The sequence below is a fragment of the Diaphorina citri genome, unplaced genomic scaffold, assembly GCF_000475195.1.
Source record: "Diaphorina citri unplaced genomic scaffold, Diaci psyllid genome assembly version 1.1 scaffold949, whole genome shotgun sequence".
NCBI classification, from domain to species: Eukaryota; Metazoa; Arthropoda; class Insecta; order Hemiptera; family Psyllidae; genus Diaphorina; species Diaphorina citri.
Window position 1 is genome coordinate 2,946 of NW_007378380.1, and position 23,018 is coordinate 25,963.

A 23,018-nucleotide genomic window follows, 5' to 3' on the forward strand; every position below is an offset into this window, starting at 1 on the left:
GTGGTGATTTCTCGCAACAACGGAACGGGTGTGAAATTTAGATTGCCGTTTTGTTTCGATAAATACCTTACTAAACAGGCCTTCCTTTTTGACACCTACTTCGAAAAAAAAAAAAAACATGGTGCTTCTTTTTAAAAGTTGTTTTTAATTACCTATTTAAAAGTCGTTTTTAATGATAAATAAGTGCCAACACGAAAGGGCCACTTTAAGACTCCACTTAATGACCTTAACGTAGTTAATAAAGATTATTTGTTGTTCCCCCCCCTAGGTTCCTAGGTACCAACAGTTTTTATTGTAGGTAGTTACCTACTGAAAAGAGAGGTGGATAAAAGTTCTTCATTTGGAAGGCACAATAACAGTAGGCGAAAAGTCTAATAGTCCTGGACAAGGAAGTGATCTCTTTCGACAATTCGTGTTCGGCAGAAAGAGAAGAGGTTGGGGATACTTACCTAAAGATGTCTTTTGAACTTTTGACAAGAACCTAAAATTGAGGAACAAACCTACCTCTCCATCATCATGTCGATAAAAGGCAATCGAAAACAAAAAAGTGTCTCACGCCGAGAGGAATTCTTTGAGAAACTCTACGGCCAGGCCAACAACAGAAACAACATTGTCAACAACAAAAGAAGCCTGAGTGAAGAACAACAACAAATGAAATTAAAGAAAGAGCACTTGACGAACACGCTGATGGATTAAAAATGAAATCAACAACACATCGAAATACAGTTGCAAAAAATGTGGCAAACCAGAAATCAACCAAATAGAAAGTCTGAAACTTACACAGAATTCAAGGAAGATAAACAATGAACGGCTGACAAAACACACCTCAGATGCACCCAAAATCGTCAAATGTATCAAAGTTGTCCGCCAGATGCATCAAGAAGAGATCGAAGATCAGGCAAATTTGTCCTGAAAGTGATGACGAAATTGAAAGATAGCACCAACCTACAATTCATCCGAAGAACTTCAGAAAACATGGAAAAAGCTAGGTCGAAACCAAAAAACAAAACTCATCAGGGTTCCCAAGAAACCGTCTTTCACCCAAAATCAAGAACTCTTCCCCAGAAACGTCTTTTAAAACTCCCCAGCGAGAATTTCGTCCAGTGGAAAATCTAAAGAAACGTTTTTCCGTGCAACCGTTGAATAAAACAGTTCCCTCACGATTCATCAGCATACACCAGCGTGTTCAACATTCCACCAGGTCAACCTATCAATCCAGCACCGCCTCTATTCTCAACCAACTGTCGGCCAGTTACCCATCCGCCCTTTCCGCTTTTTGTAAGTACTTTTCCCTTTTTTATTACTTTCTTTTACAGATTTATTTGAGGCCTTTAACCATATCACTAAGTTTCAGAACTAAATGAACTTTTGTTTACAATGTAGTCCTGACCCCACAACATCCGAGCTTCTCGCTGTGGTGCATTTTCTTAAAAGTAGTGAATTTTTGACTAAGTAATGCTCAGAGGAAGTTTTGCCACCCCATTTTGATTTTTCTCCCTCCTCACCCGATCTTACTGATGCGATCTTTCAATGGAAAATACGTTAAAAACAAGGTGTAATATTTTTAAGACCAGGACTCTGGATGAGTTAACGGGTGCTTCTTTAATCGCCGAAATTTGTGCTATAGCCCAGGGAAAGCTAAAGACAGTCGATTTTTGCACACAGATTGAGTGTTTTCAAAATAGGCAATTTTTCGGATAGGCGTTGTCTGCACACCGTGATCCACGTCACAAACAAAATCCCGCCAAAAAGTAAACCTCATTTTGTTATCTTTCATTTAAACATAAATATCACTCTTTTATCTTAAAAATTGAACGGTGTAGCATCATTTTAAAAACCGTCACGGTAACTTCTGAACCACCCTTTATATTGTTTTTTTTTTTTTTTTTTTTTTTTTTTTAAGCGCTGTTAACACGTAGGTAGGTCCTTACCTAGGTATATATGGTTGAAAACAGTGAATATTATTAGAATTATACTGCATACTCAAATTAATAGCTTTTTAGTTAATTATAGTAAGTTTGGCTGAGAAGATTTGGATTATGCTGAGGTTAAATCGTGTGTATAAACCACCTCTTTTGGAAAATAGGCAGCAGGCCAATCGGTATCAAATTGCAGAGAATTTGATACCGGTACCCTTCCCTATTCATTGCGTAACTCTGACCACATGTTTGTATTCATTATATTGTTTGGTGGATGCTCCAAAATGACCCATTGCAACTTGCAATGTTAGTGGATGGCCAAAAGCACCATTTCTAATTCAAGGAGTACCAACTGGGTACTAGAAGGTCCTAGTTTGAAACAAATTCAATGTCAATGACCTTCCTAGTGCACCAATCACAGATTGTAGGTAGGTAATTAATTACCTATCTATATTACCTTATCTCATCTTACGAGGGGAAATGGGAAAAAAGACCTTACGCCCAAATCCATGTATGTAATAAATGTGTTCCGGTTATGAATGAAATTTTTCAATATGTTGTGCATGTGTGTAGGGATGTCGATATTATATCGATATTTCCGGGATATCGATATTTTCGTTTCGATAATATTGCTATCGATATTACGCTATCGATAATATCGATATCGGATAATATGATATTCTTGATCTTGATTCGATACGCATCCCTAGCATGTCGTGATTTGAAACTGGACTCCCGTTATTGTAGGTATTGGTAGGTACCTACTTATACTTATACGTATACCTTGAGTCATCCATACTTCCCAACCTGATTATTTATTATACATCGGTTTTCTCCTACCTACCGTTGTTTTTCAAGGATCTTCCTAGGACCCTCTTTAGTATGTATGTATTGCTCCGTGCTTTGCTAAACCGGAAAGTAATACTTGTGATCTACTACACTTGAAAAGTTCGGAGTGAGACCGGGAGATGTTCTTCCAGGGAATGGTCCTGGACACTTTGTAGAAAATTAAAATTATCATACCTATCCCTGTAGTATATGTTTTCTCAACGTGACAATAACACCTGTGTATTATGTTCTCAACGTGACAATAACAATATATAATAGAATCAATTCAATTCCAGCTTGATGCCTTCCACCATTGTGATATAAGTGTGATGTAGAATCCAGTGGTGTGGGTGAGATTTCCCAAAGGGGAATTCCCTTTGAAAGTCGACGAGGGTAGAAAAGCGGATAGAATTCGTCATCAAATCCGGTTTGGTGTGAAATATAGGATACTGCAATCACGTTCATCCTCCGTTCCCTCACGTTTCTTAACCAGATAGAAAAAAAAAACTGTTTTTTTTTTTTTTTATCGACTTGAACATTGTCAACATAGTCGTTCGCTATGTACAATTAGAAGCACATACTTACTGGCACCGAGGCAGGTATTTGCATATTCTGAAGATGAAAAGAAAAGCACCTATCCTCTCTTTAAAAGGAAAGTGGGTCAGACATTTTTGATGGCTCTTTTTTTTTTTTTTTTTTTTTTTTTTTTTTTTTTTTTTTGTCAAAAAATGAGTCTTTTGAAAAAAAATGAGGTAAAATTCTGCATGATATGACAAATTTCTTCATAATATGCATAATTGTCAAAAAAATGCCAAAACATGCAAATGCATATGCAATATGCATTTGCATAAAATCCGATCCCTAGTTATCAGTATCACCTGTATGGATTCATGTCACAAGGGCAAGGTACACCTAGACTCCTAGACCCTTGACAAAATGGAGTATGCCTGAAAGCATGTGATGGTTGTGATGGGTTTCAATCCACTCGAGACTACGCCACTGATGTAGTAGATACACAATATGGCAGTCTTCATTCTGACGAGCTCTGAGCCTCTCGAAAATAAACTCCGCAAGAGCTTTATTAGTATTGTTATAATTATTATGAGTATTATTACGCCATGAGCATTATTGTCAACAGTATGAGCATAGTTGTGTTACTTTCCCAATCCCAACGCATCTGTAGTGAAGTTAGCTATCGTTCTGCAGCATTTGCAGAGTTTAATGCTGGTCTGTTGGTCAGAGAGGGTAACAAACCTCAGTGGTGCAGTGGTTAACGCGTTGGACTTTGGATCTGGAGATTGCTGGTACGAGTCCAAGTCAAGTCATAAAATTTATCTAGATGTAATAATTGGGGAACGATATTTGTGACAAGCATTTAAATAAGTATGCTTAACACAATTAAAAATTTCCTGTTGGTCAGAGGGAGACAAGTTTCAGGAGGGAGAGTCCCTCCGTATACCTCTCTCCTGGAGGAATCGCCTATGTAGGTATGTATCTTTCGGTACGCCTATATTTCTTTTTTTACTTTTCTCTTTCGTAGGGCCCTTTTAACTCAACTACTAAAGCATCACCAAGCCTTTATCACTGAGATTTTGGACAGCTCCTCAAAAGACCGGATTGCAACCGGAACAGCCATTAAAAAGTGTTCAGGCAATCAGTCCTTTAAGGATCAACCACAAGCGATGTTCCCTAAAGTAATGCTTACTGGAACTTGGCCTGGCGCACTGCAGTGCCTTCAGATTGATCCGGAACTGGACCACATTTAAGGATTTTAAGGTACATATAAAGCTGCTAGACCCATACCCATTAATTTCATTTTATTCATTTGATTTTTCAGAATCTTTCCTCTTGGTATTCTCAATTCCTCGAAACGTCAGCAATCTGTTCAGCAGGAAAGGTATTCTGCTGATCGACGGACTGAAAGGTTTAGGCATTGTATGCACGATCGTATTTCATCGCGAGATATTCGGCCTCGCTTATGCCAAAAATTTGGAGTATTTCGAGGAGGTAAGTGGGAAAGTATCACAACCTGGCCGGGGGACTAAAAACAGGGAGATGTACCGGAATACCGGTCTGAAATTTTCCTTGCTGAAGAAATAGCAAAGGTTGAGTGCAAAGGGCATCCACGAGTAAAATTTTTGTAGCCAAAACCAAATGTTAACCAAAAAGCAATCACCCTAGGACTGATTGAGAGACTGACGAAAAAGGCCGAACCCATCTGAACACGGGAAAAAGCAAATATCAGATAAAAGCAAATAATCTCTCATAATATCAGGACAAAGGATAATATACAAGGTTTCAGGATTTCTATAATTTGTTCGTTTCTCGCCCCTTTTGGCCATATTTCATAGGTTTCCTTTTGTTTTCCACAGGGTATTCACAGTCTGAGCTTCTGCTTGCTTACAGCCAGCACGTTCCTTCTGGACATATTCTTCTTCTTCTCGGGCTACCTGCTCGCGTGGCCCATCATTGAGAATCTCAACAGGAAGCGAACCGTCAACTTTTTCAACATCATTGTGAATCGAGTATTCAGGTGCGTGCTCTACTGCGGATGAATTTGACTAGGAAAATGGTTAATTACTCTAGGCATATTTTTAAAGGTCCCAGCACATTGTAGGCTTTTTCTCTAGACTTGGTCTCGCGAGACCACTCTCTACGGAGTTTACCAAATTCTTAGAGTACCTAGTGTATAGGTCATAGAGCGCTTTATGACCTGTGTACACTATTCTACGAACTTGGTAGACTCCGTAGAGAGACCAAGTCTATAGCGAGAAAGTCGACAGTGCACCTGGCATCTTAACAACACCTACCCAAAGTCGTGACTTTGGCACAAAATTAATAGCTTTCCCTAAAGGGAATTTAGCCAAAAAGGGTTATAAATATGAGGATATCCTTAGCAACTGCTATATCAATCTTTATGTCCCCTCACCATTTTGCTGTGATTTTTACTAACTCTTTTTGATGAGTCCCTTTGTCCTTGCAAGGCTGAGTGCCTTTGTCGACAGCCGGTCATGTCCTAAGTCGCAGATTGTATGATAGAAAGTAGAAAGGGTTTTCGACATTTTTTTGGTGGCAATTTTATTTGACCTTTTTTTACGGCTTACTTTTAAGTGACAGGGTTCTCCTGGAGGAGCTCTTCCACCTAACCACTTTTCTACATGGAAATCAACTCTCCCTTAAAAGCTGTGATTGGTTTATTTTGTGAATTCTTCGCTTTCAGACTCTACCCAATGTATTTGATGATGATATGGTTCAGTATTTTCGTTCTGCCCTACATCAGTCAAGGACCGCTGTGGAAATCCTATGCCAACACGGAGGCGGAATATTGCCGCCAATGTTGGTGGAAGAACGTCCTGTTTGTGTCCACCCTGTTCCGGGACAACGAAATTGTAAGACCATTTCTGAGAAGAATCTATTTTGTTAGAAAGGTGTGTCCACACATAATCGACGACCGTCGATCGATCAATGTAGTAATTAGCGCGGTGGACTTTAGATCTGGAGGTTGGGGCTCGAGCTCAAGTTGGGACATAAAATAAATTAATTGGCCAACCAGGCAAAATTTGTGTCCTATTTGACGTCATCAGTATCATCACTTAAGGAGTAAATTGTAAAAAGAAAAGAAAATAAGGGGGAAAAATGCACTTACAAAGATATACATGTTGTAGGAGGAGAAGCCTTCGCTCATGAACAAGTCCCAGGGGATGGTGAAGAAGTTGAAAAGATAAATATGATAGGATAGACGGCCCAAAACGACCCAGATCGGATGAGAGAAAAAGTCGGAAGCTGCCCCTGCAAATCAAACAGATGAAGAGAAGAGTAGGGTAAAGTTTATGATGAGATAAACAAAAGCATATAGAATTAAAAAAGAGATTTGAGATTTGTTTTTCAACAGAGAAAATTCGGTGAGTTTTCGAGAATACTCAGATTCCCATCATCAGACCAAAAAAACGCAAGAGAGGTGTTTACCTGTTTACTCTACGAGCGCTGGAGTTGAAATACGACAGCAAGGAAGAATTGAGATCAACAGACATACTCGTGTACCTTTGATTTTCTTCCCTGTATTTCCATGTCCTTTTCTTGAATTTGGACAGCAGTTCCCATGGTTACGAACCAATATTTTAGCCACTTGAACTAAATACATAGGTATCTACATTGAAAATGGGAGTTTTACCTACCTTTGATCCAATGCTTTTTTATGACCTCGCAAAGGTTTCCTAAAACATTACTAACATATATAGTGTACAGACCTAACAGAAAGATAACAAGATAAAGGTCTTACCATAACCACCACAGTGTTCTATGATAACCCCCATGGCTAAACCAGAGCCGAGCACAAATCGGAACGGTATGGCAAAGGTCACATGTTCCCAGACATTATACGCGTGTCCAGGAAGAAGGAAGTGGGCTCCCAGGTAGATGATTGCGAACATCGATGATAAACTGGTCCAGAAGATGACTGTCTTTTGAATCTGTTGATGAGGGACAGAAGACACAAAGAATTTCTCACAATAAAACACACACACACACACACACACACACACACAAATTTTGATTTTTAAAGCAATGGACTAAAGGCAGAAACACACTGCCATCACGTCACTTTACGTGAACTCATAAGGAGTCAGAAAGATGTAGTTCAAAGTTTTCCCATAATATTGTAGGTAATCTCGTTCAGGACAGCCACACTACTATCACATCATGTGCAAACTTCCACAGAAAAATATGGATAGGTTTTTGGGAAGAATTTGGTTAACCAAAGACAACAGAAACACCAGAATTTCACGACTTACCACGGAGAACTTGAAGTCCATTCTGACCAAAGCGTCCGTCATGTAGGCAGCACATATACCGAAGATGTACGGAGGCATACGAATGTAGAACGGATTGTTCATGAACCGAAAGTACTGTGCCCGGGCATGGTGTCGGAAATCTCTGTAGAATAAATAAAAATCATATAGAAATATAGAATGAAATAAGATAAAAGTAAAACGGTCATAATAAGAGTGCTTATTCATACTGCTCGAAAAGGTCTAAAGCAGCAAAAAGGGCTAAAGCAGTAATTCCCAAACTTGGGTCCGCGGTTGTTCATGAACCGAAAGTACTGTGCCCGGGTATGGTCTCGGAAATCTCTGTGAACCGAAAGTACTGTGCCCGGGCATGGTGTCGGAAATCTCTGTAGAATAAATAAAAATCATATAGAAATATAGAATGAAATAAGATATAAGTAAAACGGTCATAATAAGAGTGCTTATTCATACTGCTCGAAAAGGTCTAAAGCAGCGAAAAGGGCTAAAGCAGTAATTCCCAAACTTGGGTCCGCGGTTGTTCATGAACCGAAAGTACTATGCCCGGGTATGGTCTCGGAAATCTCTGAAGAATAAATAAAAATCATATAGAATGAAATGAGATATAAGTAAAACGAACAAATACTATTGAGACCTCGAAACGTCAGCAATCTGTTCAGCAGGAAAGGTATTCTGCTGATCGACGGACTGAAAGGTTTAGGCATTGTATGCACGATCGTATTTCATCGCGAGATATTCGGCCTCGCTTATGCCAAAAATTTGGAGTATTTCGAGGAGGTAAGTGGGAAAGTATCACAACCTGGCCGGGGGACTAAAAACAGGGAGATGTACCGGAATACCGGTCTGAAATTTTCCTTGCTGAAGAAATAGCAAAGGTTGAGTGCAAAGGGCATCCACGAGTAAAATTTTTGTAGCCAAAACCAAATGTTAACCAAAAAGCAATCACCCTAGGACTGATTGAGAGACTGACGAAAAAGGCCGAACCCATCTGAACACGGGAAAAAGCAAATATCAGATAAAAGCAAATAATCTCTCATAATATCAGGACAAAGGATAATATACAAGGTTTCAGGATTTCTATAATTTGTTCGTTTCTCGCCCCTTTTGGCCATATTTCATAGGTTTCCTTTTGTTTTCCACAGGGTATTCACAGTCTGAGCTTCTGCTTGCTTACAGCCAGCACGTTCCTTCTGGACATATTCTTCTTCTTCTCGGGCTACCTGCTCGCGTGGCCCATCATTGAGAATCTCAACAGGAAGCGAACCGTCAACTTTTTCAACATCATTGTGAATCGAGTATTCAGGTGCGTGCTCTACTGCGGATGAATTTGACTAGGAAAATGGTTAATTACTCTAGGCATATTTTTAAAGGTCCCAGCACATTGTAGGCTTTTTCTCTAGACTTGGTCTCGCGAGACCACTCTCTACGGAGTTTACCAAATTCTTAGAGTACCTAGTGTATAGGTCATAGAGCGCTTTATGACCTGTGTACACTATTCTACGAACTTGGTAGACTCCGTAGAGAGACCAAGTCTATAGCGAGAAAGTCGACAGTGCACCTGGCATCTTAACAACACCTACCCAAAGTCGTGACTTTGGCACAAAATTAATAGCTTTCCCTAAAGGGAATTTAGCCAAAAAGGGTTATAAATATGAGGATATCCTTAGCAACTGCTATATCAATCTTTATGTCCCCTCACCATTTTGCTGTGATTTTTACTAACTCTTTTTGATGAGTCCCTTTGTCCTTGCAAGGCTGAGTGCCTTTGTCGACAGCCGGTCATGTCCTAAGTCGCAGATTGTATGATAGAAAGTAGAAAGGGTTTACGACATTTTTTTGGTGGCAATTTTATTTGACCTTTTTTTACGGCTTACTTTTAAGTGACAGGGTTCTCCTGGAGGAGCTCTTCCACCTAACTACTTTTCTACATGGAAATCAACTCTCCCTTAAAAGCTGTGATTGGTTTATTTTGTGAATTCTTCGCTTTCAGACTCTACCCAATGTATTTGATGATGATATGGTTCAGTATTTTCGTTCTGCCCTACATCAGTCAAGGACCGCTGTGGAAATCCTATGCCAACACGGAGGCGGAATATTGCCGCCAATGTTGGTGGCAGAACGTCCTGTTTGTGTCCACCCTGTTCCGGGACAACGAAATTGTAAGACCATTTCTGAGAAGAATCTATTTTGTTAGAAAGGTGTGTCCACACATAATCGACGACCGTCGATCGATCATCGATTAACCGATCAATGTGGGAATTTCACCACTTGCTACTCTCCAAACTTGTCCAGGGCGGCTTTTTCAACAGGGTACCTATTTAGGTAAGTTAACGCGTATTTTTCATTTGGAAATCAATGTGGGAATTTCACCACTTGCTACTCTCCAAACTTGTCCAGGGCGGCTTTTTCAACAGGGTACCTATTTAGGTAAGTTAACGCATATTTTTCATTTGGAATTTTTACTTTTCATTATTGTAATGGTGGAGAATAGGGAAATGGAACATGTTTGGCATTGTTTCATTTCCCCTTTCCCTATGAATTTACGAAAGGAAAATACGATTTGGATATTTACTTCTCTGAAAACGCTAAAGGAAAGAGGGGGGAAATAGAAAAGAAAAACACTAAAACATACTTGGGTAATAATTAATAAATAACTCAAAACTTTGTAATTACCTACATAATTTATTAAAACTTTGAAATTTGTAAAATTAATGTTAGGTGGAAGAGCTCCTCCAGGAGAACCCTGTCACTTAAAAGTAAGCCGTAAAAAAAGGTCAAATAAAATTGCCACCAAAAAAATGCCGTAAACCCTTTCTACTTTCTATCATACAATCTGCGACTTAGGACATGACCGGTTGTCGACAAAGGCACTCGGCCTTGCAAGGACAAACGGACTCATTAAAAAGAGTTAGTAAAAATCCCAGCAAAATGGTGAGGGGACATAAAGATTGATGTGATCTTAGCAGTTGCTAAGGATATCCTCATATTCATAACCCTTTTTGGCTAAATTCCCTTTAGGGAAAGCTATTAATTTTGTGCCAAAGTCACGACTTTGGGTAGGTGTTGTTAAGATGCCAGGTGCACTGTCGACTTTCTCGCTATAGACTTGGTCTCTCTACGGAGTCTACCAAGTTCGTAGAATAGTGTACACAGGTCATAAAGCGCTCTATGACCTATACACTAGGTACTCTAAGAATTTGGTAAACTCCGTAGAGAGTGGTCTCGCGAGACCAAGTCTAGAGAAAAAGCCTACAATGTGCTGGGACCTTTAAAAATATGCCTAGAGTAATTAACCATTTTCCTAGTCAAATTCATCCGCAGTAGAGCACGCACCTGAATACTCGATTCACAATGATGTTGAAAAAGTTGACGGTTCGCTTCCTGTTGAGATTCTCAATGATGGGCCACGCGAGCAGGTAGCCCGAGAAGAAGAAGAATATGTCCAGAAGGAACGTGCTGGCTGTAAGCAAGCAGAAGCTCAGACTGTGAATACCCTGTGGAAAACAAAAGGAAACCTATGAAATATGGCCAAAAGGGGCGAGAAACGAACAAATTATAGAAATCCTGAAACCTTGTATATTATCCTTTGTCCTGATATTATGAGAGATTATTTGCTTTTATCTGTAAGCAAGCAGAAGCTCAGACTGTGAATACCCTGTGGAAAACAAAAGGAAACCTATGAAATATGGCCAAAAGGGGCGAGAAACGACCAAATTATAAAAATCCTGAAAGTCACCCTGAAACCTTGTATATTATCCTTTGTCCTGATATTATGAGAGATTATTCCTGATATTTGCTTTTTCTCGTGTTCAGATGGGTTCGGCCTTTTTCGTCAGTCCCTCAATCAGTCCTAGGGTGATTGCTTTTTGGTTAACATTTGGTTTTGGCTACAAAAATTTTACGCGTGGATGCCCTTTGCACTCAACCTTTGCTATTTCTTCAGCAAGGAAAATTTCAGACCGGTATTCCGGTATATCTCCCTGTTTGAGTCCCCCGGCCAGGTTGTGATACCTTGCTTTTATCTGATATTTGCTTTTTCCCGTGTTCAGATGGGTTCGGCCTTTTTCGTCAGTCTCTCAATCAGTCCTAGGGTGATTGCTTTTTGGTTAACATTTGGTTTTGGCTACAAAAATTTTACTCGTGGATGCCCTTTGCACTCAACCTTTGCTATTTCTTCAGCAAGGAAAATTTCAGACCGGTATTCCGGTACATCTCCCTGTTTTTAGTCCCCCGGCCAGGTTGTGATACTTTCCCACTTACCTCCTCGAAATACTCCAAATTTTTGGCATAAGCGAGGCCGAATATCTCGCGATGAAATACGATCGTGCATACAATGCCTAAACCTTTCAGTCCGTCGATCAGCAGAATACCTTTCCTGCTGAACAGATTGCTGACGTTTCGAGGAATTGAGAATACCAAGAGGAAAGATTCTGAAAAATCAAATGAATAAAATGAAATTAATGGGTATGGGTCTAGCAGCTTTATATGTACCTTAAAATCCTTAAATGTGGTCCAGTTCCGGATCAATCTGAAGGCACTGCAGTGCGCCAGGCCAAGTTCCAGTAAGCATTACTTTAGGGAACATCGCTTGTGGTTGATCCTTAAAGGACTGATTGCCTGAACACAGGACTTTTTAATGGCTGCACACAAGGACAAAAACTCGTCATCTGAATCAGATTCAGAGCTCAACATAATATTTAAAAAAGAATTTTCCATCTTTAAACACAAAAAAGCTTTTTTAAAATACGTAGGTACAGGTACCAACACCTAGAAAGCTATCCTCGTACTGAGAGACTGCTCTTCAATGTGCGCTGTAAACTGTGTCACACAGTTCCAATTTTCTTAAACTGCACTGCGCGGCTGTGCTGCCTGACTGTGTAACGCAGCTCAATGTGCGCCCTAGCAGCATTACTTTAGGGAACATCGCTTGTGGTTGATCCTTAAAGGACTGATTGCCTGAACACTTTTTAATGGCTGTTCCGGTTGCAATCCGGTCTTTTGAGGAGCTGTCCAAAATCTCAGTGATAAAGGCTTGGTGATGCTTTAGTAGTTGAGTTAAAAGGGCCCTACGAAAGAGAAAAGTAAAAAAAGAAATATAGGCGTACCGAACATTCGCCTATAGTTTATGTGATTAGCTCTCATTCTTTAACTTTGGTGTATCGGTATTTAAGTTCTTTACAAAATTAGCAAAAATTTGACTGAGCATTATAGGTAATGGTAATGGCACTTACTCAAACGTTCGGGTATTAGACTAACATTGTCATCCGATTTAAATGGTTGGGTATCACAACTTTTTGGTGGGCTGCCCCTCAGAAGTGCCAGAACTGGAGGAACGAGAGTAGCCACACATGAGGTAAACACCAGAGTAACACCTGACGTCCAGAACGAGGGAATGAACTGAAAATAGAATAGAATATACCTTGTTTATCCTGCTGGGAAAGGACTGAAAAGTCCCTTTTCCCACCAATATAAACAAGGTCTTATATATTTTGACACATTTTAGGGAGGACCGGTCCCTATAATAAACCTAACCCTAAACATAACTTAACCAAAATATGTAGGATCAAAATTTATTTGTAACAGCATACGTATATTAAAAGTCAACTGATGAAGTCGATTGACATCTACTAAAATCCAATAATAATACTAAAGCCACTTGAACTAAATACATAGGTATCTACATTGAAAATGGGAGTTTTACCTACCTTTGATCCAATGCTTTTTTATGACCTCGCAAATGTTTCCTAAAACATTACTAACATATAGTGTACAGACGTAACAGAAAGATAACAAGACAAAGGTCTTACCAAAACCACCACAGTGTTCTATGATAACCCCCATGGCTAAACCAGAGCCGAGCACAAATCTATAATAATAAAGTAAGATCAAAGGTCAACGCCAAATCCCCGAGGCTGAGTGCACCCCGTATTCCAAGCACAGAGCCCAAAAAACCTCGGCTCTTCGGATTTGAACCCTAGTCCTCCGGTTTGCAAGCTTGGTGTTGTACACTACAATAAAAAACTTCAACCCCTCCGGGAATCGAACCAGGAACCTCCGATCTTCGGATTTGAACCCTAGTCCTCCGGTTTGCAAGCTTGGTGTTGTACACTACAATAAAAAACTTCAACCCCTCCGGGAATCGAACCCGGAACCTCCGGAGTGCAAGTCCAGTGTGCTACCCACTCGGTCATGGAGGTTGCCATTTATATTTTTACCTCGTCAAAGTGGTTCAAACAACTTGAGAGAGGAATTCCCACGGTCATCATTCCTGCTACAATTATCAAGGTGGTATTTGTAGTGACTAGATTTTCCTTGTTTTCCAATTCTGCAATAGAGATAACATATTGGTCGATTAAATGGTTTGTTCATTTTACAGCACAAATTCACAACTTCAGAGAGGTATTCAAAACTTCCACCTGTCTGTCGTCTGCCTCATTTTTCTCCATTTCTAAATGAGTACAATTAGCGGATCATAGGGCAAAATGGGGTACAGGGGAAAGACGGGGGACGGGGCACCCCCCTTGAGACCAAATCTATTAAAATCCAACGAATAATCATTTGTCCTCATGAGTAGAGTTTATAGATACTCAATAAAAAGAGGAGGAGGAGGAGGAAGAAGAAGAATGGATTTCTAAATGAGTACAATTAGCGGATCATAGGGCAAAATGGGGTACAGGGGAAAGACGGGGCACCCCCCTTGAGACCAAATCTATTAAAATCCAAAGAATAATCATTTGTCCTCATGAGTAGAGTTTATAGATACTCAATAAAAAGAGGAGGAGGAGGAGGAGGAGGAGGAGGAGGAAGAAGAAGATTTCTAAATGAGTACAATTAGCGGATCATAGGGCAAAATGGGGTACAGGGGAAAGACGGGGCACCCCCCTTGAGACCAAATCTATTATAATCCAACAAATAATCATTTGTCCTCATGAGTAGAGTTTATAGATACTCAATAAAAACAGGAGGAGGAGGAAGAAGAATAATGAAAAAATATGCTCCTGACAGGGATTGAACTCGGGACTTATTGCGACATTCACTGACTACTGACTATGGATATTGCGATATTTCATATTTTCCAACAATTAATGCATGCAAAACTGATTGTCTATTACCTGGAACCTTGGTGGGAATCTTCAAGTCTTCATCCGTTGATGTACTCTTGGAATATCCATCCGTTGATGTACTCTTGGAATATCCATCCGTCGTACTCTTGGAATGTCCATTGGAACCTGGAACCTTGGTGGGAATCTTCAAGTCTTCATCCGTTGATGTACTCTTGGAATGTCCATTGGAACCTGGAACCTTGGTGGGAATCTTCAAGTCTTCATCCGTTGATGTACTCTTGGAATGTCCATTGGAATCCGTTGATGTACTCTTGGAATATCCATCCGTTGATGTACTTTTGGAATTTCCATCCGTTGATGTACTTTTGGAATTTCCATCCGTTGATGTATTCTTGTAAGTTCCATCCGTTGATGTACTTTTGGAATTTACATCCGTTGATGTACTCTTGGAAGTTCTATCCGTTGATGTACTCTTACAATTTCCATTACATTGGGGTGTGATGGGAATGGTGGGTCCGAGATTCGAATCTTGGGCTTTGCTGGGATTTTGATAGTCCACAATCGTACCCAAAACCGAGGCAACAATCAGTACCAGCCATACATACCTGGAAAATAATAAAATCCCATGATTCCCTTACATTGGGGTGTGATGGGAATGGTGGGTCCGAGATTCGAATCTTGGGCTTTGCTGGGATTTTGATAGTCCACAATCGTACCCAAAATCGAGGCAACAATCAGTACCAGCCATACATACCTGGAAAATAATAAAATCCCATGATTCCCATGTATGTATGTAGGTACATTGTACTCCTATGATACCCAATTTCATTCAACATTAATTTTATTTAAGGAATGTGATACACAAAAACACCTCAATTCAATTCTTAGTGTGTATCTATTTATGGTAGTTTTGACATCTCCACTATCAGATGCTGTGTTAACATTACGGAAGGGTCTATGGGAATTGTGACAGCTCCACTAATCAGTGGATGTGTTAACATCACCGGAGGGCACATATATGAATGTGTCAAATATGGCATCTCCACTAATACGAGTATCAGCAGATGTGTGAATTTCACCTACACGGTGGTTTTTACATGTCCACTAATTTATTTCAGTGAGTTAGGTTACTCTCTTCATAGTTCTCGCTGGGAGACCTAGAATCTCCACTAAAATTCAAATAGCTATAGAACATCACAACATAATATATGGATGACTCCACTATTTTCAGTCAATTAATTATGTAGGTAATATGTACATTTTATATGTTATGTTGTGTTATAGTACCTACTTAGTATGTTAATGAATAATGAATATCTTCTTCTCAATATGAAACTTCTGGCAACTCACTCCAATAATTATTTCTTCTTCTTCTTCTTCTACACAAAAACACCTCAATTCAATTCTTAGTGTGTATCTATTTATGGTAGTTTTGACATCTCCACTATCAGATGCTGTGTTAACATTAATTACGGAAGGGTCTATGGGAATTGTGACAGCTCCACTAATCAGTGGATGTGTTAACATCACCGGAGGGCACATATATGAATATGTCAAATATGGCATCTCCACTAATACGAGTATCAGCAGATGTGTGAATTTCACCTACACGGTGGTTTTTACATGTCCACTAATTTATTTCAGTGAGTTAGGTTACTCTCTTCATAGTTCTCGCTGGGAGACCTAGAATCTCCACTAAAATTCAAATAGCTATAGAACATCACAACATAATATATGGATGACTCCACTATTTTCAGTCAATTAATTATGTAGGTAATATGTACATTTTATATGTTATGTTGTGTTATAGTACTTAGTATGTTAATGAATAATGAATATCTCTTCTCAATATGAAACTTCTGGCAACTCACTCCAATAATTATTTCTTCTTCTTCTTCTTCTTCTTCTTCTTCTTCTACGGTCCTTTTTTATTAAAATCATCTTATTAACCTGCCTCGGTGGTGTAGTGGTCAAGGCGCTCGCGTGGTAAACAGGAGGGCGTGGGTTCAATCCCAGCCGAGGTATGGAATTTTATCCTCAATATAATTTGAGAATTTGACCACAATAACAGTAGTACGTAGTAGCCTACTGCTGGAGTAAAGGGACTTTTCAGTCCTATGCGAGCAATATAAATAAGCACTATTATTATTATTCTGTTCATCGAACGTGCCGGAAATGAATCAATTAAGTAATTATTAACTCTATTTTTAATTTTATATAGGTTTTTTACATATCATTTACACAGAATCATATGCACCTCGTGTCGGCTGAGTCGGGAAAAAAATTATTCTAATTACTGTAGAAGAACATGCACTACATAGTACATACCTAGTTTAGAAATATCACATTATTTCTATCTACATCTGATAAATACTTAATTAATCAAGAAAAATTGCGCTAATTCCAAGTTCCAATGGTAATCAGGTAATCACAGAATATGTTATTTCTGTGTTATAATATCGAGGTTATTTGCTGTTAAGAAGGTCCGGGGTTTTTTTTTATTTTATTTTATTTCCGCTTTTTTTTTGTATGGGTATTATATTATTTGTAAGGGTATTTAAAATGCTATATTTTCTCAATTCTTCTGTACGGAGTGGAGTCGTGGACACTCAATGAATACACAACCAAAAGAATAGAAGCTTTTGAAATGTGACTGTATCGAAGAATTCAGAGGATATCATGGACGGAACACATAAAAAAACGAGAAAGTATTGAGAAGGATGAAGAAACCCAGAGAATTAATGAACATGATCAAGATCCGGAAGCTGCAGTACTTAGGCCATATCATGAGGAACGAGACCAAATACTCCCTCCTGCAGCTGATCATACAGGGGAAAATCGGCTACACAACCTCAGGAAATGGACAGGCAAAATATCGCCTGAACTCTTCCGCATAGCTGTGAACCAAAGTCAAACTAAGACATAAAAACATAAACATACACTGTTTTTGATTCTATATATTGTTAGTAGTTCTCAATTAATAAAATTATAATATAGAAGATTCATCAAACATACAGCACAAGAAAGATATTATTTTAATATTAGATATTAGTGCTTTATTTAGACTGTCGAATTAGGACATGTAGTCCCATTATCATAACTAGACAGACCTGGTCGCCAACATCCCGAACGGATAGTGCACTACAAGAAGAAGAATTATATTTATTATCAATGTCAACTACCCACCTACCTACTGATGATGTCTGGTTAAATACCCAACCAAATGTCTGCATGTAAAAAAAAAAAAAAAAAAAACGTTAGGTACTTTTATTTATTTTTAATCACGATATAGTATATGATTATATCCATAATGTTTAAGTCACCATTCACAAGTAAATACAAGGTATTCTCTTAATCGTTTAAAAAAAAAGGTTTGACAGAGGGAACTTTAACTGCTATGGTCTTATCGTCCCGAAATCGAAGAGAGAAGGAAGACAGGATAGGAGAAAGCCAGCCGTTCCGAGAACGAACATTATCCCATCAGGATAAAATCCGCCCCGGGCGGGAATCGAACCCGCGACCTAGCGCTTACAAGGCAGACGCACTACCAACTAAGCTAACTAGGCTGGCGTAAATTTGTTTAAAGAACTAGGTACGCTCCCTATCCGCCGATGGCTGGGGCATCTACTTCTGCCGAAATGGAAATTTCATTTCGTATTTTCAAGAAAGTGAGAAGTTTTGAGCGCCCCATTAGGACATTAGGAACTCCGTCTAAGTGACGATGTCAGGTTTATGAAGCTCCTAATAGTCGGTGTAATCGACCCTTCGACCTGTCTTGGTTAAGTTTTTGATTTCAATTAGACATAATTTAGGGTGATGTGCTGTGGTGACAAGTTACTTCCGAATGAATGGGCACAATCCCGTCACCCTTCGCAAATCCCACTTGAAATAAATATACAAACAAAAAAGAACCTAGGCACTTGTGCTTGTGAAAGAGGAACCTCTTATTATGTACGTATTGACACGCTTATCTTGATTTTTCATATCAGATATCAAATACACCTGTTCTTGGACTTGAGGTTTTTTTACTTCAAGGTCGAGGTTGGGTATATACCTACGTATACTGTACTTTATCTGGGAATTTTATTCAGTTTTGACAAGGGCTCATATCCTAGGCCCTGGGCAGGAACTCTGGGAAGTTAGGTACATACAGAACATAAGCTAAAAAACCACATTTTTTGGGAATCAAGGAACCCTAAAACAGATATTTCCACCCATTTCCCGATTTTGATAATTTGCACTGATTGCAATACTTACTTTGTAACTATAGTATTAGGTATTTCTGTAAACTGAAGACCTCACTCAGACTCTTTGCATAATCGGAGACCAACAAAACTCTCCTCTTTTCATCATCATTAATACATACCGACCATAAGCTTAAAAACCACATTTTTTGGGAATCAAGGGACCCTAAAACAGATATTTCCACCCATTTCCCGATTTTGAAAATTTGCACTGATTGCAATACTTCCTTTCTAACTAGTTCTGTAAACTGAAGACCTCACTCAGACTCTTTGCATAATCGGAGACCAACAAAACTCTCCTCTTTTCATCATCATAAGCATAAATGGAGCTGTCATAATAAACACGAACTTGGCAAATTAAGGGGTCATTTATAAGCTTTTCAGAGAACATCATCATATACCATATTTTGATGATTACATCATCTTACAGTTTTTAATACTTAACAAATAATATCTAATGAATTCTAATGAAAATCCAGGGAAAAAACACCTGATTTGTGTTCCATACACATGAAAGCATTTGCTAATCCTCTCCACTTTAGCTTGAGGTTTACCTTGGGGTTCATTTTGATCTCCAAGCGGCTCTTGACCGAAAAAAATTGTAGGTCCACATTATAATTAAAAGTTGGTTATAAATATTTCAAATAACTGTAAGTAGGTATGCGAATAATACTTAAAGGGGAAATAAACTAATTCGAGAAAATAAAAATGTAGGCCTACCTACTATATCATTATATTTTGATGATTACATCTTCTTACAGTTTTTAATACTTAACAAATAATATCTAATGAATTCTAATGAAAATCCAGGGAAAAAACACCTGATTTGTGTTCCATACACCAGCAACGTTGCACATGGTTGGTATCTGGATGGGTGACCATCTGGGCATTTGTATGCTGCTGACTTTTCCCAGCACTGAGGCTGTGTGACTATTAGTGAGGATTTGCTGGTTATATATACATAGGGCTAGGGTAGAGAAGGCTTAAAGAATAGGCAGATGCACTTCCTTCCAAGCTGACTAGGCTGGCTTGCACCCAATCTTAATCATTTTCTTTCAGTCAATAGTGAGTACACTTCATCAGTTGGTGGTTTGGTTACAAGGAAACCCAGCCGGTCTTACTTTTTCTTTCAGTCCATAGTGAGTACACTTCATCAGTTGGTGGTTTGGTTACAAGGAAACCCAGCCGGTCTTAAGCTGAATCACCCGCTAACATTTCTCCTGGGCAAGTTTTTCATCTACCACATTCAATTATGGTGGTCATTCCTAGGTGAGGATTTCTTCTATGGCTTTATCAATAAAATTATTATTTATTCATTTAGGTAATTGGTTTTGTAATTCAATATACCTAGGTACACAATGGACTTAAAAAAGGCAAAATTAATCCTAGTGAACTTTGGATCTGGAGGTTGGGGGTTCGAATCCAAGTCTTCATAAAATTTAGTGAGATGTATTGAGTGGAGAACAACAATTGTGATAGTGATAAGCATTTAGGTATGATTAACACAATTAAGAATCCTTCTTCAATTATTTTCTATCACTTTTATTGTTCTCTTCATTGCAGTTCTATCTCGCCCCTTACTCGAGCTGATGTATCAAATATTCCTATTCATTGGCTACTGTGGCTTTACAATTCAACTGTGCATCATATCTGACCTGCTTAAGCTGGCCAGTTTTCACGTGTATTGTATCTACGTTTATGCTGCCAGGTAAGTAACCAAGTAGGTACTCGCCTGGCAACCAGAAGGTAGTAAGTTCAAAGCAGTTGAGACTTTTTTTTAATTTTGAAATTGCAAAATTTCAGTGAATTCGGCGAATCTTTTAAATTCGAGAAAATTTCATTAAATTTACTTGCAAATTTTATTCACCAGAGTTCAAAGCAGTTGAGACTTTTTTTTACTTTTGAAATTGCAAAATTTCAGTGAATTCGGCGAATCTTTTAAATTCGAGAAAATTTCATTAAATTTACTTGCAAATTTTATTCACCACAAAATGTAGATTTTCACCTTAGAACAAGTTGTCCCATTATGCTAACCCATGTAGGTACACCATTCAAAATTCCTTCTCTTTGCAGCTGGACTTCTCCTTCTATCTCTCACGATTCAATATTTCCCCCCTTTTTCACAGGTTGTACAACATTCAACTCCAAAGCCTGCTGATTCTCGCGCGGGTGTTTATCGGGAAGAAACGAAATCCAGAGCCAGGCATAACGATTATTATTAGTATTTGAGCGAAATAATTAATTGCTGATAGTATTTGTAAAGAGGTCAAAGGTGTAGTAGCTACCTATTATTACGAAATAAATACTTTCTATAATAGTCATTTCCACCCACAAAACCATTTTACTAGTTTTCTTTGGAATCGAACCCGCAGCGTCACAGGGGATAAATTGCGATCAACCCATGCTGAAAATGGAAGCAAAGAATAGTAAAGAAGTCAAGTAGACATCAGAATATTTTGAAATTACTAAAAAAAAGTCGTTTATTTGCATTTATTTTGGCATGATAACAACTAATCTTCTCTCATCTTTCATATCACATTTTCGATAAATCCACTGAAAAGTGTATATAATAGGCACAACATCATAAAAATATAATAAAATTAAAAAAAAAAAAAAATTAGAGACAAAAACAAAGAAAGAGATTATGTAAAAAAAAAAAAAAAATAGCTATTAGTTAGCTTGGTTGGTAGGATAAAATTCATTATCCTGGAGGGATAATGTTCGTTCGCGGAACGGCTGACTTTCTCCTATCCTGTCTTCCTTCTCTCTTCGATTTCGGGACGATAAGACCCTAGCAGTTACAGGTTCCTCTGTCAAACCTCTTTAAAAAGATATAAAAAAAATCACCTCCAACAAAAAGTAAAATTACAAGAAAAGCCACCCCTAAAATGACCCTTCCCCCCTCAATACTTATTTCTCTGGTTAAAAAAATCCCTTAAATATCCGTAACCAATTGAAGCAAGTAGGGAAAGAGTGAGAGGGGGGGGGGGATATCCAGATTAGCTTTCAATTTGAAAAGCACGAGATAAGAGCGAGTGAATACCCAATTATTATCCCCTCTTTATTCGATTCGTGTACATTATTTTGCTTAGGAAAATTAAAAAAATGTCAAACCAGGGGTTCGAACTGCAACTGTTTAAAAAAAAAGTTGCTGAAATTACTTTAAATATAGTTTGATCATAAACCAACTTAATCTATCTTAAAAATATTATAATAATTCTTCAAACAGAACGGAATACAAAGCAAAACCAGGTGTGAGATTTTTTCTCTACACGCGTGTACTGACGTTCGGATTTTTAACGCGTGTACTCACGGGTTAAATATCCGTAACCAATTGAAGCAAGTAGGGAAAGAGTGAGAGGGGGGGGGATATCCAGATTAGCTTTCAATTTGAAAAGCACGAGATAAGAGCGAGTGAAGCAAGAGAGATGTTTTTGATTGATATGAAAATAACAAGTGTAGCGGGGTTTTTAATCCGGAATGATATATTATGATGATGATTTGGCATGATCATTATTATTTGAAGATTTGTAAATTGAAATATGTATATGTACCTATATAATGTTTAAAAAGAAAGAAAAAAAATATTTTTTAGATGTAGGTAGGTACCTTATGTAGGATTTGTAGGTACACAGTAGGTGCAATATGAGTATAAATATGTTCTTCTTCGAAAGAAATGAAGAAAGAAGGAAAGAGGGTCAGTATTGAAAGTTAATGAAACCTATGATGGACGAAAACTCATAATAAGAAATATTATATTTTACATGGTGAATATTTCATTCTGTTTCAGAAATTACGCCCTGGTCAGTGCTGGTCTAGCAAATGGGAACTGTGGTTTATGTTTCACTCACTAGTCACAACTCAACGGTCAAAGTGTAGCGGGGTTTTTAATCCGGAATGATATATTATGATGATGATTTGGCATGATCATTATTATTTGAAGATTTGTAAATTGAAATGTGTATATGTACCTATATAATGTTTAAAAAGAAAGAAAAAAAAATATATTTTAGATGTAGGTAGGTAGGTATTTTAGATGTAGGATTTGTAGGTACACAGTAGGTGCAATAATATGAGTATAGATATGTTCTTCTTCGAAAGAAATGAAGAAAGAAGGAAAGAGGGTCATTATTGAAAGTTAATGAAACCTATGATGGA

The 23,018-nt window shown here is 38.3% G+C and overlaps 5 protein-coding genes across 5 annotated transcripts in view; 2 read left to right on the forward strand and 3 right to left on the reverse strand.

Moving 5' to 3' along the window:
* The window catches only part of LOC103513277, a gene marked incomplete at its 3' end in the record, with an annotated part of 6,720 nt that extends 2,939 nt beyond the window's left edge, over positions 1-3,781 (reverse strand). The window contains exon 1 of the mRNA XM_008478093.1: positions 3,695-3,781. Within this exon, the coding sequence (XP_008476315.1) occupies positions 3,695-3,781 (87 nt within the window). The remainder of the gene's footprint in view (positions 1-3,694) is intronic.
* Positions 3,782-3,865: 84 nt separating this feature from the next.
* Positions 3,866-6,283, forward strand: LOC103513278. Its single transcript, XM_008478094.1, has 4 exons — positions 3,866-3,992; positions 4,585-4,754; positions 5,120-5,280; positions 5,968-6,283. Exons 1-4 carry the CDS (start codon positions 3,866-3,868, stop codon positions 6,281-6,283), a joined length of 774 nt encoding a protein of 257 aa, XP_008476316.1.
* A 1-nt stretch (position 6,284) lies between these two features.
* On the reverse strand, positions 6,285-7,686 carry LOC103513279. The gene is made up of 4 exons (XM_026826528.1): positions 7,538-7,686; positions 7,027-7,216; positions 6,394-6,536; positions 6,285-6,314 (listed from the first exon to the last, which is right to left on the reverse strand). The coding sequence occupies exons 1-4, from the start codon at positions 7,637-7,639 to the stop codon at positions 6,285-6,287; spliced, it is 465 nt and encodes a 154-aa protein (XP_026682329.1). The 5' UTR covers positions 7,640-7,686.
* Positions 7,687-7,834: 148 nt separating this feature from the next.
* On the forward strand, positions 7,835-10,306 carry LOC103513280. The gene is made up of 5 exons (XM_026826529.1): positions 7,835-7,845; positions 8,185-8,329; positions 8,695-8,855; positions 9,543-9,711; positions 10,289-10,306. The coding sequence occupies exons 1-5, from the start codon at positions 7,835-7,837 to the stop codon at positions 10,304-10,306; spliced, it is 504 nt and encodes a 167-aa protein (XP_026682330.1).
* Positions 10,307-10,376: 70 nt separating this feature from the next.
* Positions 10,377-15,227, reverse strand: LOC103513281. The gene is made up of 6 exons (XM_026826530.1): positions 14,848-15,227; positions 13,768-13,877; positions 12,784-12,949; positions 11,813-11,982; positions 10,886-11,046; positions 10,377-10,428 (listed from the first exon to the last, which is right to left on the reverse strand). The coding sequence occupies exons 2-6, from the start codon at positions 13,816-13,818 to the stop codon at positions 10,377-10,379; spliced, it is 600 nt and encodes a 199-aa protein (XP_026682331.1). The 5' UTR covers positions 13,819-13,877; positions 14,848-15,227.
* Positions 15,228-23,018: the final 7,791 nt, after the last annotated feature.

Coding starts and splice junctions, on each gene's coding strand:
- LOC103513278 (XM_008478094.1), top strand. CDS start 3,866: ATGAGCATTATTGTCAACAGTATGAGCATAGTTGTGTTACTTTCCCAA. Junction 3,993..4,584: donor TGGTCTGTTGGTCAGAGAGG/GTAACAAACCTC, acceptor TTGATTTTTCAG/AATCTTTCCTCTTGGTATTC. Junction 5,281..5,967: donor ATTGTGAATCGAGTATTCAG/GTGCGTGCTCTA, acceptor CTTCGCTTTCAG/ACTCTACCCAATGTATTTGA.
- LOC103513279 (XM_026826528.1), bottom strand. CDS start 7,639: ATGAACAATCCGTTCTACATTCGTATGCCTCCGTACATCTTCGGTATA. Junction 7,217..7,537: donor TGGACTTCAAGTTCTCCGTG/GTAAGTCGTGAA, acceptor CCTCATCAACAG/ATTCAAAAGACAGTCATCTT. Junction 6,315..6,393: donor CCTACAACATGTATATCTTT/GTAAGTGCATTT, acceptor GACGTCAAATAG/GACACAAATTTTGCCTGGTT.
- LOC103513280 (XM_026826529.1), top strand. Junction 8,330..8,694: donor ATTTGGAGTATTTCGAGGAG/GTAAGTGGGAAA, acceptor TGTTTTCCACAG/GGTATTCACAGTCTGAGCTT. Junction 8,856..9,542: donor ATTGTGAATCGAGTATTCAG/GTGCGTGCTCTA, acceptor CTTCGCTTTCAG/ACTCTACCCAATGTATTTGA.
- LOC103513281 (XM_026826530.1), bottom strand. CDS start 13,818: ATGATGACCGTGGGAATTCCTCTCTCAAGTTGTTTGAACCACTTTGAC. Junction 11,983..12,783: donor TCTAATACCCGAACGTTTGA/GTAAGTGCCATT, acceptor TTGATTTTTCAG/AATCTTTCCTCTTGGTATTC. Junction 10,429..10,885: donor ATTGTGAATCGAGTATTCAG/GTGCGTGCTCTA, acceptor TGTCCTTGCAAG/GCCGAGTGCCTTTGTCGACA.